The 18,880-nt window shown below is 41.2% G+C and overlaps 1 protein-coding gene across 1 annotated transcript; it reads left to right on the top strand.

Moving 5' to 3' along the window:
* Positions 1 to 427: 427 nt before the first annotated feature.
* Positions 428 to 16,801, top strand: oaz2a (ornithine decarboxylase antizyme 2a). Its single transcript, XM_034236159.1, is given in 6 exon segments — positions 428 to 634; positions 10,301 to 10,367; positions 10,369 to 10,449; positions 12,665 to 12,837; positions 13,806 to 13,891; positions 15,011 to 16,801. Coding segments are annotated over 6 exon segments (648 nt in total). The 5' UTR covers positions 428 to 524; the 3' UTR covers positions 15,142 to 16,801.
* Positions 16,802 to 18,880: the final 2,079 nt, after the last annotated feature.

The following is an 18,880-nucleotide window of genomic DNA, read 5'->3' as shown; positions in this document are numbered from 1 at the left end:
TGTAAACTAGTCTTGTTTTTCAACATAATACCTCAGGGTATTTTTTTGCCTTGTTTGTATGCTTTATTTTCCAATGTATCTTGTGTCTTTTGACTGTGTACTTGTATTTTTCTGTCTTTATTCATTTTTTAACTTTTTTTAAATACTGTCTATGATTAACTTGGAAACAAATTGTATTATTATTATCATTATTATCATCATCATCATCATCATCATCATCATCATCATCATCATCATCATCATCATCATTATCATTATTATTATTATTATTATACGATATCCTTAAAATTAAACATGATTTTCATAAATAATCTGCGGTACTTGCTTTTAATATTTGTGTTCAAACCGTTTTTGTCAATTTGTTTACTTTCTGGGATTACCCATGATGCCTTGCTGCGGCTATAAATACCCCCTCCGTGCCTGAGGACCGCAGACTTGCTGCTGCAGTAGAGCGGTGTGTTAACCTGACCCTCATAACAGCGCTAGAAACATCCACTTTCTACAAGGCTTTACTTCATTTACGAATGGTGAACTATTCTGTCGAGTTTTTATCGAACAGTAATATTTTTAGTTGTCAAAAAGGACCGAAAGACCCGTGTTTCCTCGAAGCTATCATGCTGAACACAGAGGAAAGGTAGGAGGATGCTGATATTCTTCTAGAAACATCCAGGAGACGTTGGTTGTGTCAATTGTGCAATTTAGTCAAACTTAGTAGTTTGTTTAACTTGTTATGGAGTTCACAAACTTCCCTAAAGTAGTACTTGTTTATAAAAAAACAAGTTTAACTTTTTTAGGTAGTTTTAGCTAACTCGCCAAAAGCAGGAAATAAATGCACATAAACAGAGCTGTAATGCAACTCAGTACCTTCACCAGAGGTGGGAGAAGTACTCAGATCTTGTACTTTAGTAAAAGTAGAAGTACCAGAGGGTTGGAATACTCTGTTACAAGTATAACTTGTACTTAAGTGTATTCACAAGGTTACTCAAGTACAAGTTTAAAAGTTTTGGCATCAAAATAGACTTAAAGTACCAAAAGTAAAAGTACTTCTTATGCAGATTGGCCCATTTCAGAATAATATATATGATATGTTTAGATATTATTAAATATTAATGTGTTTATCAGAGATGGCAAAGGTAGAGCTAGTTTTAATGACTTTGTTTACTGGAAGGTAGCTTGTACTCCATGTGTAACTAAAGTCTTATTTAAGTGTTGATTATATTTCACATTCATAATCAAAATCTTCAAAGTAACTAAGTACGATTTTCCCCTCTGAATTGAAGTGGGGTAGAAGCACAAAGTAACAAGTCTCTCAAAATAGTAAGTACAGTACTTGAGTAAATGTACTTACACCACTGGCAAAAGTAAAGCAAGCAATACTGCAGTGAAAGAATGACTCTGTTAAATGGGAAAACGTTTTGTAGTCAATTTAAAGTTGCAGCTGGTAAAGGTGGGACTCATTTCCCTGTAGACATACTAAATAAAAGTACCTCAAAATTGTATTCAGTACTTCAGTAAATGAACTTGGTTTCATTTCACCACTGCAGATAATGTGCAGTAAACAGACATGAACACGAGCCTCTCAATAATTCAGGAAGATGCACTAGAGCTATTTGGCAATGTGTTTTCTAATCATGTTAAACAAAGGAAGGATCCCTTAACTTATGACTGTGCAAAGTGGAAGTGAAATATATAATTTCTCATTTCTGAATTGGACGTCGGAGGCTACAGGGCTATTCAAGTTTTCTAGAATACTTCAAACCCTAGACAGGAAACCTATTTCAAATCTAAATCTCCATCACAGCTAGTTAACTCCAAAGTATTATAGGGGAACCTGCAAGCCCTTGACAAAAGACTGCAACCAACAGACACTTGAATTGGCACCACTTTACAATAAGACTACCCTTATAAAGGGTTTACAAATAGTTTGTAATTCATTTATTAATTAGGTTGTGAACACTTTATAAATCATTAATAAGACATACGATATACAGGGCGACTGTGACCGGTTGCTTGCCAAATAGAGCCCACATTTATCTGTACTGCTAAGCCTTATTAGAAATGGTAGTAACTCATTCCTAAATGGGAATGGGTTTTACACTTTACAATAGGGCTCCCTTTTGGCAGTTATAAATGTTAGTAACTCGTAAATAAATGGTCATAAGAAACATCAAGATGGATGGGGGGGAGATTCAACTCGGTAAACAACAAATACCAAGGATGTTCGCTGATGAAGAAGACAAAGTAAGCTAGTGCCAATATAAGGCTTAGTCATCTTGCCAAATAGTGAGCCTGTGTTGATGTATGAAACCTGTTAGAACTGGTTTATAAAAGGTTCCTAATGATTAATAAAGTGTTTACAACCTATTATAAACCCTTTATGAATCCTTTATAAGGGTAGTCTTATTGTAAAGTGGTACCCTTTAATTTATGATTCATTTGTTGACTTTTTTCATCCAATAGTTTGTTCTTTACTTTATCTGTAAAAGTAGTAGTTTTGTTGGTTGAAAAGAAAACAGACTTCTCAGTGTAATACGTTCAGTTACATTTTAGTTTGACATATATTGTTTTCGATAAATAGATTCATATTTATAACGAGGATCCCTGATTATCAAATGACTGCATCCAAGCGGTTTGGAGAAACAAACAGTCGATGTGGTGTTGCTGTGTCAGTAATATGTATTTAATAGCATTCCTTTATGTGAGAGGTGATACTCATGGTTATCTAAGCTAACGTTTTTTATGAACAAATGCATGGCTCGATTGTAGTGTGTTTTCTTTCTGTTTACAAAAACAGAGGCCTTGTGTTTGTCCTCTTTGAGTTTTATCATCTGCCAGGCAGCGAGGGAGAGGTCCATCATGCCTCTGTGAAGGCAGCGAGGGAGAGGTCCATCATGCCTCTGTGACTATATGAGCTCCCCCTCTGTTATGGCCGTGTCAGCTAAAGGCATCAACTGGCCTACATCAGACTGGTTGCATAACCTCCTCCCCTTCTGTGTGTGTGTGTGTGTGTGTGTGTGGTGGTGTGTGTGTGGTGTGTGTGTGTGTGTGTGTGTGTGTGTGTGTGTGTGTGTGTGTGGTGTGTGTGTGTGTGTGTGTGTGTGTGTGTGGTGTGTGTGTGTGTGTGTGTGTGTGTGTGTGTGTGTGTGTGTGTGTGTGTGTGTGTGTGTGTGTGTGTGTGTGTGTGTGTGTGTGTGTGTGTGTGTGTGTGTGTGTGTGTGTGTGTGTGTGTGTGTGTGTGTGTGTGTGTGTGTGTGTGTGTGTGTGTGTGTGTTACATCTAACCTGAGTGTAACGTAGTGACTGGCAGTTTTCATTGGTTGCTGCAAGCCTTTTTTATCCGAATTGAAAAACGAAACTGTTCCATCCGGTTTCAGTTGTGATCTTGACATTATAACCTCAGCGTTTATTTTGAAACTGCAGACAGGGCTGTGATGCAGACCTTAGCCTGCATGTACCAGTAACAAAGTGCAGATGGGCTTGAAGTGACCACATTCACGGGAGGAAATGTCTGCACAATGGCAACATAACTTTAAGAGGCTCTTCACATGCACAAAACAAACATTTATAGAGCTGCAAGTAATGATTATTTACCCTATCAATCAATCAGCTATTGTTGATAGTCAAAACAGGTTGTCTTAATGGACTGATTATTTCAGCTCTAATCATTTTTTTAGATATTAATAAGAGAAAGTTGGGAACATTATTTTTCTATGGTCAACTTTATCTTTCTACAGCCCCCCTACTCTGACATTTTGTCAGACTGTTATCCTGCCATGATCATTTCATGGCAGGATAACCCTACTAACATTTAATGTGGCACATCATCGCCCACACACACATGCCACACACACATGCCAGACACACCCTTTCTGCTGGTGGGTTGACGGCTTCATGTTTTTGCCTGTTTTCGAAAACAGGCAAATGCTGCGGTGATAAGATTGTGATTTACAGCCTTGTTTGCTTATTCCCTCAGTTTGGTATCGTACTGTTATTTTGTGTTGCCACGGGCTTACCAAACGGTGCCTGTGCTGACGAAGCCTGCGCTGGAATCAGAAACCACAAACAAAATGTCCTCCTGTGTATCGGGTGTGGCAAATGTCTGTGAGGGATGTTTTTTAAATGCCATGTGCTCCATATAAGTGCTGCCTGTTTGGTGGGTTTCGGTTGATGTGGATTTGTTTTATTATTATTACTACATAAAGAATATATTTATACTTTAGACTTGGTGATATCGATAAAATGAACACAACATCTAGTCTGACCACAACATCGATAATATTGATATGTTGCCCCGCCCTAATTCTAGCCTCCCAAAGTGGTAACCCTTCCTTCTCACATGTTAACTACTCAGCCATTGCCACTGTTGTCCTTTGGCTTCTACACTTTGCTTATTTGAATATCTTGCTCTTCACTGGCCTGGTTATTTAGACTGGTCTTGTTGTGTGTGTTGTTTTCTGTGAGTCTAAACCAGCCTTGCACAGCCACAGTTTGTGTCAGTGCCTGATGTTTTGACAGGGATACGTCCATCCACAGTAGGAGCATTTGTTGCGTCCTGTTTCTGTCTCTACATATTTCCGACACGCTGCTCTGCCAAACTCCCAGGGATAGGAAGCGGTCTGAGGACTCTCCTGTTTACTTTCTTTCACCAGCAATGCGTTGTTAATGTTTATGTATCCGCCTTAACCATTTCTGGGGTTAACAGCCTTGTTTGTGTTGACAATCTGAGTTTAAGTTGGGTCTTTTTCCATCACTAAGCTGGTCATTATACTGTAAGAAGTTGGTTTGGTGTGTCTCAGGATTCTTGGAGAACCTGCCAGAGCACTTCCTCTTTTAGTTGAGTTGTGTATTTCTTGGCTAGCAGCTGAACTGGGCCCCGAAACAATTCACCTGAAACCAGCTCTCAAAACAACTCGGTTCAGGGAGCAGGCAGTGGAAGCATTAATCCTAAAAAAGATGTTCCTGTTGCATGTCCTCACCCCTCGAGGCCTGGCAGAACTGGACAATGACGCACTTGGCATCTTTGAGTCTCTCTTCGACACACAGATGATTCAATCCTCACCAGCATATGAATACAGGCCTGGGGCCTCATTTATAACGCCGTGCGTAGGATTCACGTGGGAAGGTTGCTTACGTAGTAGAAATCCAAAAAATAGGTACAGATATTTTCCGACATTTTCCGATTCACCAAACATTGCGTACCGGCGAGGAAAGTGCGTACGGCACTTCCTACGCCGGTTTCCCTTTATAAATCACAATCGGCTCGACATGCGGTGCAGCTTTTGCGGGCTTCACGTAACGCCCATATTTGCCTATAGTCAAAGAAACGCCCATTCATTCATTCATTCATTCTGACTGACTGCATGAAGAAGATCAGGAAATGACGACAGAACAGCTAAAAAAGACATCTCACACCGTGTCAGATTTTGGTTATTTTGGGGAGGTGGAGATAAATCATATTGTTTGGTGGATGCAGTTTGAACCAGAGTAGCAGCATGGAGGTCGGATCGTCACCAAAATAAATAATAAGTGGTCCGAAAAAGGTTCATGACAAAAAAAATACACCTAGCCTTCCTCAGGCAGTGTGTTTGTACCGGGGACAGGAGACCCCCCATGATGAGAGACTGTAAGAAATGATCGGGGAATCCCTCCGGAGTGGAGTCATGACGACTCACCACCCCCCCCCCCCCCCAGTTAAAGGAAATACAACTAATGTGTTGCGTTATATTAGCTGTACAATTTACCACACATGGTGTTCTTAGTTTCCACACCTCCTGTGTTTTACGAGCGACTTATCAAGTCTTGGCAAACGGCATAAGGATTAAACGTGTTAGTAGCCTATATAAAACCATGCTCGTATCTACAACCTATAGAAATGCAACACGGCGTCAGTTTAAAGTAATGCTGTCCTCCTGCTTATCGCATCATTTATGAGAAAACATTTCATAACATTAACACAACATATTCGAGGTGGTTTTAAATAACATATCCGTATTTATTGATTTCTCCAAGTTATGTTTTTGTGTGCACTGAGGAGTCTCAAACAGGCCTTTGTTTAATCATTTTAAGATTGGCTTTAATCAATGTTTGAAAATGAATTCTTCATATATGATAAATGAGAGGTAACATTTTATTTATGATATTATTTCCACATATTTCTCTCCATTCTTCCTTCTGCCAACGGTGTCGCAGTTTCTCGTCTCTCCCGTTGTTGTGCTTAGTGCGTACGCATGGGTCAGAGTTTGCGTGGTGGACCGCACATTTTCCCGTCAAGTTAGTATTTTATAAATCGCAAACATTGCGTAGAAACTGGCATACGCCATTTTTTGAGTGTATATCCCTTTATAAATGAGGCCCCAGGTCTGTGTGTGTGTGTGTGTGTGTGTGTGGGTGGGTGGGTGTGTGTGGCCTAGCATTACTATACTTGTGGGGAACTAAATCTGTTTACACAGTCACGTGTGGGGACTCGCCTCCCTTATGGGGACAAAATGGAGGTCCCCATGAGGGGAATCATTACTTTTAGGGTGAAGACTTGGTTAGGATTAGGGTTAGGGTTAGGTTAAGGGTTAGGCATGTGTTGGTTATGGTTAAGGTTAGGATAAGTCTCCAGGAAATGCATGTAAGTCAATGTAATGTCCCCTGAAGTGATGTATACATGGTATGTGTGTGTGTGTGTGGCCTTCAGAGTGCTGCACTCCTTTTCACCCATAGAGTTGACCTTCTTAAACGGTAACCTAAATTCTGTTTTTAGGGTAACCTTGTGACCTTTTGGTGGGCTACAGGCAGAAGCTAGAGGGTCATCGTGGCACAGGGGGGCGAGGGGGAGGAGAGCTGCTTAAAGTGTCTGAAATGTCAGAAGACCAAAGTGTCGTCTTTCAAAACAAGCTGGCATTTCCATCAAGGACGGGCTCTTCTGTCTGATCTGGAAGGGAAGATGGAAAGAGAGAAGCTGGTCTTGACATCTTGGCGAGCGTGCTAATCTCTCCCTCCATCTGTCCTACCTGCCATCGCAAAACACTGATCACTTTTGTTTCTGTGGAATAAATAAGGAAACTCCAGACTACCAGAATCGTTTCTACACTAAATTCTGGTAGATGTTTAAATGATTCCTGATCCTTACATTGCATGCATCTATTTCAGATTCAAGGTTTTTCTCGTGTGTTTAAAATAAGTCAGTAGAGGAATTTAAGTTATGTAAGTACATCGTGTACTCAAGTACTGCACCTATAATGTTATGGTACTTCAAGTATTTCTACGTGTAGTCCAACTATATGCTTAAAACTTAAAAACATATGATGAGTTAATCAAATCGGATGCATTCTTATAGATTAAACCACAGTTTAAAGCTCCTTATAAATTCATGCGTCTTTAATAATACAAGTCATTTTATTATGATGTTGTCAGCAGCCATTCTGCTGCATAAATACTGCTTTTACTTTTGATATTTAAGAAACATTTAACTGGTAAAACTTTAAATGTTTTAATACTTTTCAAAGCAGGATTTGTTTTGCCAATTGAGAATGTTTTCTATTATTGTTGCAACCAAAAATCATTCTCACTACCAAATAAAGCAACCACTTATTTTTGCGAGTGAGTGGGGCTTGCAATACTTTACATTAAAGGGGACCTATCATGCAAAATGCACTTTTTGATGTCTTTTATACATAAATGTGTCCCCGGTGTGTCGGGGAACTCACGCAGCGTCAGAAAATAAAACCCTCTCTCTTTTCCTCCGTACCTAAATCTCTAAAAACGGGGCTACAACAGAGCTGATCCAGATTTGCGTCCGATATGACGTAATATCTGAAATGTGGACCCACGGCCCAATCAGAAACGTTGCTATCAGAAACAATGCCCGACTGTTTTGGACGTAATATGGTCGGTGTTTACATTAGCATCGCTAACACTCAGAGCTAACCTGTACTGGTGAGCATGTGTGTGAAGAAGCAGGAAGTAAAAAGGAACTCACCTTGTGGTATAACCGGCAAGAGAGAAAGCCTTTGAGCTCCAGACTGTTTCAGAAAGAATCCTTGATAATCCATGATATGGCGTTTCATCACGGCAGCATTTAGTTTAGACAGTAGCTGCCGGGTCCATGAGCTCAGCCCCCTCCTTTTTTATATCAATATATATATATATATATATATTTAAAGCTTTATACCCCAAATCAGCCCTTTTGAAACAGGAAGTGAAACAGAGGGATATGAGGCGTGGCTAGAATGGGTGATCTGTTTGGTATTTTGAGCAAAACACTTCATAGAATTTTTTTTAATATATTTGTATATATCTGAGACCTCTGCTATTGCCTAAAAATAGCATGATAGGTGACCTTTAAGCATTTCAACATGTTACAAAGTTTCATTTTTTCCAAACAACAAAACTAATAAATAATACAAATACGTTATTCTTTACATTAAAATAAAAGGCATAATAGATCAATTAAATAAAACAAGCAATTCATAAATAAAACAGATGTCCTCACATAATATTGCATCCCCACTCATTACCTCAAAAAACAGTAAATGATTCCATAAAACTTAGAAAATGTGTCGAGGTATTTCTGAACTGGTCATTTGAAAATCAACATCGTTGTTTTCAAAGTCAACACCAAGAAATGATGAAACGGAAAAGGTGTGCACCGTTTCTCCTGCAGAGTGAGCAGGGTGACATAATGACCTTTTATTTTTGCTCCACCCTGTTGGCTCGTAGCTACGCAAATTAGGTTGTCCGGGTTACCTGTCTGCTCTGCAGGGAAACTGGCTGCACAGCTTTTTCCTTTTCACAAAAACAAAGTCACATGTATCTGATGTTTTACTGTGTCTCGGATCATATCTGTATATTTACTCAAAAACAAGTCGGTGCGGCTCGTGAACTTCAAACAGAAGATTGTACATCATAATTGTTAGCTTTAGGTGCGACAATCTCTCAGGCTCAACTAAGGCATTCTGGGAAAGCTATTTATTATCTGAAAGGCCAACATTTGACAAACTAAGTGAGCATCCACAGCCCTTATGTCCAGGCAGCGTCGGCCTTCTGCCATCATGTCTGGTTTGAGTAGCATGACTGTAACTCAAAACACCAGAGATGAGTGTTCCCAAAAGCCTCCAGCTATTTGCAGAGGTGTTTACAGATCATGTGCTTGTTGTGATGCATGCCTTACAGGTCACACACACAAGGCATCAGGAACTCTTTGAATGCAGTCAATAAATCATAGGCTCTTAAACAGTCAGCCCAGTGATGGAGCCAATAGACTGAAACTTGTCGGGGCCCGCCCACATCACATGCTAGTTCTTGCCTCGTGTTTTATGATTGCTTTGAATTGTGGTCACAGGGTGGGAGTGAAATGCCTAAATCTATATATAACCAACCTGACTGGACTACTTGGAGCACCGTGTCTCATGTTTAAGGCCAAAGAGTTAGAGTTCCTTCTGATTAGAGGCTTGTCTGGTCTCTGTCTGACGCCATATTGATTCTAGGACTAAAGTCACACTAGAGGAATTTATTATGTCAAAGCCAGGATTCTTCGAATTTTGAATAGATAATTGTTGGTTTCTGAGGAAACAAAGCAGTATAAACATGTTAAATCCCTGACACGTCATTGGTGGAGCATGTTGTTGCTACAGGTGCTTTATGTTGGCTAATTACAGGGAAGTGCTTAATGAAGAGGGGGTAAGTGTGAGTGAGGCAACACACTCAGAGCCTAACATCAGTATCTGAGGGAGAGTCTTACAGCGTCAGACGCTCTGTGGAGTTTGTGTTTGAGTTTCATTTCCTTGTAAACACACCGACGTTCTGTTCTGAACTACTTTGCGATTATTTTCGTTGCAGATTATTTGACGGATTGAGTGTTTGGTTAACACAACACCATCCATACAGTGTAGCACCTTGTCTGCCTCTTAGTATAGTTGTAACTATGCCATGAGATAAGTGTGTTGTAGTATAGTGTCGCGCACATATACTATCAAGATGTGGCGCGGAGTGACACTGAGTAGTATGTGTATGTAAGCCTGCATCTAGAAGTATGTATGTAACACGGCTGAAGAGCTGTTGGGTAAATAAAGTTGTCTCATAGAAAGGTCTACGGATCCCTTATTACACTCCATGACATGCGGTCAATTATACAGCATAACGGACTATTGTGTTCAGATGAAGTTAGTTACACACATAAACAAACAATACTTCATCTTGCCAGTGTTGTGTTTTCACTATTAGAGGCATGTTGCATCTGCAGATAGTCGAAAGCCTTTTATGTGTGCAGAAAGATATTTTGAGGAAATCCTGACCAATTCCTCTCCTCTCCACAGTTCCTGGTTATCGGGGTCTCGGCTTTCCAGCTCAATCCCTCAGTCTCCGGGGCCTCAGTGGTGCTCCTGATGCCCCTCACCCACAATTAAAGATCCCGGGTGGGCGAGGGACTGCGAGGGATCACTCCGTCGGCGTGCAGCTCCACAAGGTGACGGTGCTCAAATTCACACACCTACACAGAGAGCTGTAACGCTTACTGGTGAAACATGGGACAATAACATAAACACATAACATCTGACCCCATAACACAAAGTTCTGCTGGTAAAACAGAACAGGCCCGCATCGCACTAAGTGATGTTTTGGTTGAGTTTAAAAGCAAGTATCATTACTGTGATAAAGAGGGGAAAAAACAACGCTTATTAGAAGAGTCAAATGATAAAAGTGTTTGTGTTTCATTGGTATTTTAAAGACTTTTATTTGACTTCAAACATTTTTTTTAAAAAGCAAGTTAGTTCTGAAAGTGTGTGTGTGTGTGTGTGTGTGTGTGTGTGTGTGTGTGTGTGTGTGTGTGTGTGTGTGTGTGTGTGTGTGTGTGTGTGTGTGTGTGTGTGTGTGTGTGTGTGTGTGTGTGTGTGTGTGTGTGTGTGTGTGGTGTGTGTGTGTGTGTGTGTGTGTGTGTGGGTGTGTGGGTGTGTGGGTGTGTGTGGGTGTGTGTGGGTGTGTGTGTCTGACTGTCACAGAGGATTAGAGATTGAGGATCAGACAGATCAGTCCTAACGGTCATACGAACCTCCTCATCAGGTTTTTATTATTGCTCATTACTTGTGTGTGTCTGCTTCTCACACAGAACTCGTGCAAACCTGTCTCATGCCGTAATAACCCAATCATTTGCCAAACCCAATATCTTAAGACTTGTATCTTTGTCAGTTCATAAAACCAGAAGTGGTTTCAAACGCACATCAGTTACACATGATGACTCACCGGCTGCTCGCACGATACCCACACAACCAAAACCACTTCCTGTTTGACTCTTTAGAGACCCACTCAAAGGCAGAAAGCTGTCTTTCATACTTTCCTTTTTAAAGTGTAAAGAGCCCAGTGATGTAGTTAGTTACAGTCACTGTATCAAATCAAAACACTGCACCCTTAACATGCTATCACTCCCAAGTATGGAGTACAACACAAACAAAACAATAACATATACCGTATATCAGGGGCGGACTGGGAAATCAGCCCGGGACTCTCGACCAGCTCACTTCGGTACCGCCGGCCCACCTCTGTAGTAAATACCGCTAGTAAATTGTCAACGGGGCGGGTGAGGTGCTAGTGACTTATCCGACCGGCCCACATCGTCCGTCCGACCGGCCCACTTAAGTACCGGCCCATCGGTCCCGAACGTCCCGATGGCCAGTCCGCCACTGCCGTATATAACGTATTGACCCGAACACAAGTCACAACAACAGATCGCTCCAAACGAGTGTTCCCCCAAGCGAGACACCGTCTTAAAGTACGGTGACGGTACACAGCAACAGGTGCCTGGAGAGGTAGAGATGGAGAGAAACAGCGACCAACTCGAACAAAGTGGCTCAAACGTAGGGCGAGTTAATAAACAAGGAAGTTACGATGCCAATTTTAAGATAATGGTGATCAATGAAGCATCAAACAACTGTCGCGCAGCAAAGAAATATGAAGTTACTGAGTGTAACGTTAGAAAATGGCGAGCCTTCAAAATGTAAACAGTCAGAGAAAAGGTATTTTTCGAAAAGATTGGTCTTGAAAAAGAGGGGTCGTCTTATAATCGGGTAAATACGGTAATTGTCTCTTTATCAACAGAACAGTGTTTGTTCTGTGCTTTTTAGCACGGTGCAGTAATGAAGCAGTTTCAATGCCTCCTCTATCCCTCATTCACACATGTACTGCATACAGTCAGTATCTCCTGCTCAGATCCCTGCTTTGTTTGTCCAATCAGATTGCAGCTAATTTGTAAACAGGCTCTCAGAGCCACGGAGTTCCCGCCCACATGAATGAACCCCATAAGTTACGCTATCTGATCCCCTTTTTGACAAGTATTGATCATTGTTATTGAGTGAAAGAAAAAGATTTCCCCTGGTTATCCGACCGGTGATAAATGATCACTACTAAAATGCAGCAGTTTTTAAATGCATCATTTATATAGAAATGATTATGTTTTCTGATGGAGAAGGCTAAAACAAGTCTGTCTTTTGATTTGAGAGTTAAGAAAAAGAGAAAATGCTGAAAATGAGTTACATTTTGTGAAGCCTGTTATGTGACTACAGCTCAAACGTGAGTGTCTCTATTTTAAGTTAAGAACAAAGAAGGGTATTTGCATTCAATCCAAAAAATCAAATCGAATGTATTAATGAAATGTGTCTTTCTTCTGTGTTGTATCTCTATTGATCCAGGATGAGAAGTTGACAGTAACACAGGCCACTGCAGCGAGTGGGACCCCCTCTTTTCTACGCTTCCAGTACCAGCTGAATGAGCGCCGCTCGGCCTCCTGGGATACGTTTCTATCGAGAGACTGCCTCTTCCTGGAGGTCCCTGCCGGGGCGCTGGTGGACGGCAGCAAAGAGGGGTGAGGATTCCTTAAGACCCCTAACTTATAACACCCCCTGATGGGTTTTCATGATATTAAATGCTAGAGCACTGCATTTATTGATATCTGAGGCGGGACCTTCCCCCTCTTTAGGTTTGAAAAATGTTATTAAAGTGGTCAAATTCTCAAAAAAACGTTCCAGCCCACTGGGGAGATTTTAGAATATTGTTTTCCCTCTACAGGAATGAAATGATATCATTAAGTGCAAGATATCAGAATCAGAAAACCTTTATTAGCCCCACAGAGGGGACATTTATATTGTTACCTTAGAAGCATGCATACAAAAGTATTAAAGATACAAAAATAATTACAATAAAAAGAGTTACACAATTTACAAAAAACACATCCTGTAACAGTTCTGAGGATTTAGCAGCCAGGTATATACTGCAGTTATTAACGGCATGTTATTGCACATATTGCACATAGTTGGTTGGTATTTAACAACAAGGGGTGTTATAGTCCGAAGTGTGTTTGAATATGAATAGCCCTCATGTCCAGAGCAATGTCTGCACACCGTACGGTTTTAACATCGTACGCCAGGATCGTGTTTTCAGGCCATCGGCGCGTCTCAGATTAAATGAATGCTAATACGTTTGGTTTCCACGGCCTGGCTTTGTGCTGCTGTAATCGATGCCAGAGCAGAGTAATCGATGCCAGAGCAGAGCAATCGATGCCAGAGCAGAGTAACCTTCCCGCTGCGGGCACACAGTTCTGCAGCTGCCTCTGCAGCACTTATGTAAAGAGGGGGAAACCAAACACTGTGTGTATTCACCTCTCTCCTTGTTTACAAACGGGTTCTCTCTCTCTCTGTCCCGCTCTCCCTTTGATGATTCAATATGCGTGTTTGGTATGAATGTCACAATGACAACATTGTTAAATCACAAAGAGGTTATAAAGATAACGGTTGAAGAGAATAATCTTGTTCTCTCTCTCTGCTTCTTCCTCAGGCTAACTGCTCTGCTTGAGTTTGTGGAGGAGAAGCTGAAAGTTAACTACGTGTTCCTGTGGTTCCATAAAAAGAGAGAGGATCGATGTAAGAGCTCTTCCTCTTTTTATAAACTGTTTTTTCTTTAGAGGCAGGGATTGCTTTTCAAAACCTTTTTTAATTGAGTTTAAAAAACATCAATAATATAGATTTTACTAAATGGATTTCCACATATGAGGCAACACGTTGCTGTTGACTAGGCAGCTTTTAGGAAGTGCAGAGAAAACTGAACATTCTGAAGTTGAAAAAAACACAAATCCACATCGTTTGAAAGCCTCATTACTCAACATGTTCTATCTTGTTTATGTCGTCTGTGCCCCTATGACAAGCTGTTCATCACATTTGTAATTTTATGATGTGATACGATAAAATAATACTTTATTGTTAGACCAAGTCTGAAATGTTTCTTGCATCACAGCAGCTTAAGACACGATGAAAGGAAACTTTAGCATAACATTAAAATCAATATTAGAATTAGAATGGGAGGGATGATTAATGGTCTCACATGCAGAGCACACGGTGACATGTGTTCTCTGCTTTTAACCCATCCTTGTACCAGGAGTCTAGTACTAGGAGCAGTGGGCAGCTATTGTACAGCGCCCGGGGAGCAATGGGAGTGGGGGGGGGAAGGGTGGGGGGTCTGGTGCCTTGCTCAAGGGCACCACGGCAGGGCAGGAGGTGAACTGGGACCCCTCCAAGTAGCAGTCCACACTCCATTTTTAGGTCTGGTCGGGGACTTGAACCGGCGACCCTACGGCTCCCAGTCTACTGACTGAGCCACTGCCGGACGATATGTCCTCAGACATGGTTAAAGATGGCAAAGATAATCCATAGAAGCAAAAGCATTGTCTTGCATAAGGACATACACACGGGACAATATTTGGACAAACAAGACAACCGGACATTCCTGTCTTAGATACCCATAACTAGTTAACCTGCAGTGTACCTATAGAAAGTATAAATATGTTTAGGTGTCATACAGAATACATGTTCTTAGTCATATTTCAAAAGAGTCTAAAGGCATGAGCTAATTGCAGCTCTGAGGTATTCTATCCTCAGGTGCAGGCTACGATGTTGTGATTGGATTCTTCAGTATTGTTGAGAAGTGTCATCATCCAGGTATCTGCAGCTAAACATCTGCCTCTCTTCCCGTCCCCCCCCCCTCAGCGACCATCTTCAGGACGTTCCACTTCATGGGCTTTGAGATGGTGAAGCCGGGACACCCCATGGTACCGGCCCGGCCCGATCTGGCTTTCATGGTTTACTCTCTGGACAACAGCAGCTCAGACGAGGAGTGACTGTCGCCGTGACAACCTCCTCCTCCTCCTCCCCCTCCTCCCCCTCCCTCCCAGAGGAGATCTGCAGATTGGATTCACAGGGAGCGACAGATTGAACTAAACCATCAGGTGCATCTTGGGATTTGGCTATTTCTTTATTTCTCCCGCCGCGTGGCTCCTCTCTTGGCCACGTTATATATTTTCGCTGCCATCAAGAAAACAGTTTGGTATTCGGGAGAAGGCGTGTTTTACATTAAAATGCAGCATATCTCTCCAGACAGCTTCCGCTTTGAGAAAAGAGACTTTGTGTGCGCTATATCATGCAAGCTGTGTTTGGTAGGGATGCAAAGAGGGAATGGTGGTGTATGGTATGTTCAATAAAATGTTGTTTCACTTTATACAAAAGATGGGTGACAGCCTGATTTGATGCATTCGACATTATAGCCCATGTAAGCATTACTCTACTCTTCCTCCTGACTCATCATCATCATTCCAGCACCTGTTAAGCTCTGTAGCCACACGTGGAGAAACCCTGTTATTCTAAGGGTGTAAAAAGCAGCCTCTTTGTTGAGATGTCACACCAGGCTGGCTGTCAGCTCGTGGAGGTCAACCACCTTCCTCCTCTTCCTCTTCCTCCTCTTGGTGATAATCAACCTGTCACTCAGACGGGAGGAAGAGCAGAGCGGCCTCACTGTGGTCACACACAGAAACCACTGCTTCGAGTCACTTTGTTTTTTTTCAAAGACTGTCATCTTAATAATTGTTGGTGTAAGAGGGTCCGGTTTAAAGAGAAGCTCCACTTTGCATTTAAATGTACACATCATGTTTTAATCCTGTGCAGCCCCAGCTTGGTGCCTCGTGTATTTTCATTACGTCACATTCAGAGTTAAACATCAGCTGTATGAATCTGGATGGGGAAAAAAACACGTTAAGAAACATTTTTCAAGCTGCGACTTAATTTCTTATCGATGTAGTGAAAGCAGGAATTACATACAAGTTCTTTATGTTCTGTACAACACATCAATTTAGGATCCACCAAGACACACACTGGGGCTTCCTTCAGCGAGTAGAGTCAAAGCAGTCAACGCTCGATTGAAACGAGTGCAGTGTTCATATTTTATACTTCAGAGTCTAATTGAGGAATGTGTCTATTTTCCATATTTCATCCCATGCTGATTCAGACCCGCGCTATAATGTGAGGAAAGGAGCTCATTGTAGAGGTACAACAGAAGCCGGTGAATACCCTATATGCAATAAGAGTCAAAATAAAAAACGCCAAAGAATCCACCCTGTCTGTAAAAAGCTGGTTCAATAGTCAGCGGATGTAAGCCTATGGTATGTAAAGCAATATTAAGTACATTCCCCATGCCTCAGAGTAGTCTCTTCCATATTGGTGTTAGGATGGGGGGGGGGTTTATTCTTCCGCATGTCTTCACTTCATAGTCTTCATTGCTACTGATTGAGCCCCTGACTATAAGCTGTTAGGAAATGTCAATAAATGAGTTTTCTCAGAGGTATATTTGTATGTATGTATATTTCTCTAATGTTTACTGTGATAGAATAGGGATTTATTGTGTGTCCTCAGTGACCTAGCTAGCCACCATTTAATGACAATCCACTCTTGTATACTCTGGATTTCTTTGTCTTGGGGGAAAAACAATAAAAATGTTTATCTTAATAATTGCTTTTGGTTTGTTTTTTGATCCTCCTTTGATCATTTGTTGTTGTGAACAGAAGCTGAGTCAGGCGCTAATCTCCAGCTAGCTCGACTCTCCGCTGGCTTCCCGCCAAGCGCTGCAACAAAGTCATTTGAACTAGAGATCTATTTCTAGGGTGGAGTCAGCTGTGCTATATCGGCGTCTCTAACACGGCAACAACCTGCTTTTCAACCTTTATTTTCTGCTCCTGAGGAGAAAAGACATCCTGTGTGTGCTCATGGCTTTAACATCCTGAGGCGTAAAACACAACACAAGGAACACAAAGCTAAATAAAATACATTTCCCGGGAAAATACATTTCTTTAACAAGCAAGGATGCACAATATTAAAAAACAACACATTGAGTTTTTATTTTATTTAGTGAATTAACCTTCACTTAATGACCAAATAGCAATTATCTTAACAAAGTCCAACATTTGAACATCACCTTTACTTCTTCCTCTTCACTGAATTTTCTTGCACAATACAAACACACCGGGCCAAATATTTACTATTGCTTTATTATTTGTTAAGCGCTATCTGTCTAAAAAATATACAATACATTTCTGTTAAATTTTACATATTTGTTATTTTATTTTCATGCAGTATTTTGCCTACATTTTATTTCCTGGTTATATGAGTATTACATGCACAAAACACGGAGGTAATGCCTTGTAAGTGAATACTCCATTTAGCAATAGATTTACATACAAATCTGATATTTATTCTCAACATATTTTCCGATTATTGACAGAGGCAGGTATCAATTTGGGGTCGAAACAACACTTGAAAAGACACAAACTAGGCTCAACACATCCAGACTGTCTAGGAAATTCCCTGTTAGTGTGAATAATTGAACACTCGGGATGCTCAAATGAAATGGCACCTCTGAAATGTGTCTCTAAGCCTCTCTGTAAAATGAATGAATCTTTCTGTATGTATCCCCATCATCAGCATGACGGTGCGTTTAAAATCTGAAGTGAGGCATTCGAGCTGAGTCAGTAATCCCCCGGACTCAAATCAGAGCGGCAGATAGTCCCCTGCTGGCCTTAATCTTACTTTGCCTTTATATAAACTCACCTCGGCAGATGAGCGGTTACCACATCAGCTCCAGTCATTGCGCACATTTCTCAGAAATATGTAAATCTAAAGCAGTCAGTACTGATCCGCTCATAAGACACTGCAGCAGACCTCACTGAAGAGCAGATCAAATGTAATGTACGTTTTCTAGTCATGCTGACAAAGATATTTCACCACAAGGTCCATTTGTAAACTGTTGGTTCTGGTGGTTTGGTATCACATGATCTATATCAGCAGATGAGGTTCTCCCTCTCCTCTAGTGAGTTATATGTCTGTGCAAGTTAATGGTCTGCAAAGGCTAAAATCCCTCCAGAGGGAGTTTCTCTCCCCCCTGCCTGAAACGCCTCCATTGGACGCCTTTGTTTACTTCCATAACATAGCGACATCACTGCAACACTGTATTGGCTAGCGTTTCAACCATGGTTTCAACACATTGTACGTTAAAGGTGGTGTAGGTAATTTATTTCAGAAACACTTTTTGTTATGGAATGCTCTTAACATCCCGATAGCAATGAATACATTAAATGCTTTGACAATAAATACATAAACAATGTCATCTGTAGAAGCCATGGCGCTGTAAAAAGCACGACCAATCATCTGAGCCGGCCCGGCTAAAATAACGGATGGCCTACCTGCCTGCAGTGTTGGCTTCAACCATCCTTTATACTCAGGGTTTGATTCCCACTCCTTTCTGTATTTTTGAGAATACAATTTAGACTGTGCCATGATGTTTAGCTTGTCACAGAGAGGCACACACACAGTGTACGAGGTGATTGAGTGACTGAGGCTGCGTGAGTCAAAGCAAAGCAAAGGCAGTTATTTATTATAGTGTGAAAGTGAGTGAAGAAACATTTACATTCAACATTTAAATCCCGCTCAAAACCAGGACGGCTTGGCAGTTGGCGCATGCGCAATTCATTTGCAGTCTCGACGCGGGGGAGTGTGGTTGTCTCCTCTCTGCTCTGACTGCAGCAGCAGCTCTGC

Source organism: Gymnodraco acuticeps, unplaced genomic scaffold (genome assembly GCF_902827175.1).
Source record: "Gymnodraco acuticeps unplaced genomic scaffold, fGymAcu1.1, whole genome shotgun sequence".
Classification (NCBI taxonomy): domain Eukaryota; kingdom Metazoa; phylum Chordata; class Actinopteri; order Perciformes; family Bathydraconidae; genus Gymnodraco; species Gymnodraco acuticeps.
This window is presented reverse-complemented; position numbering and strand designations above follow the sequence as displayed.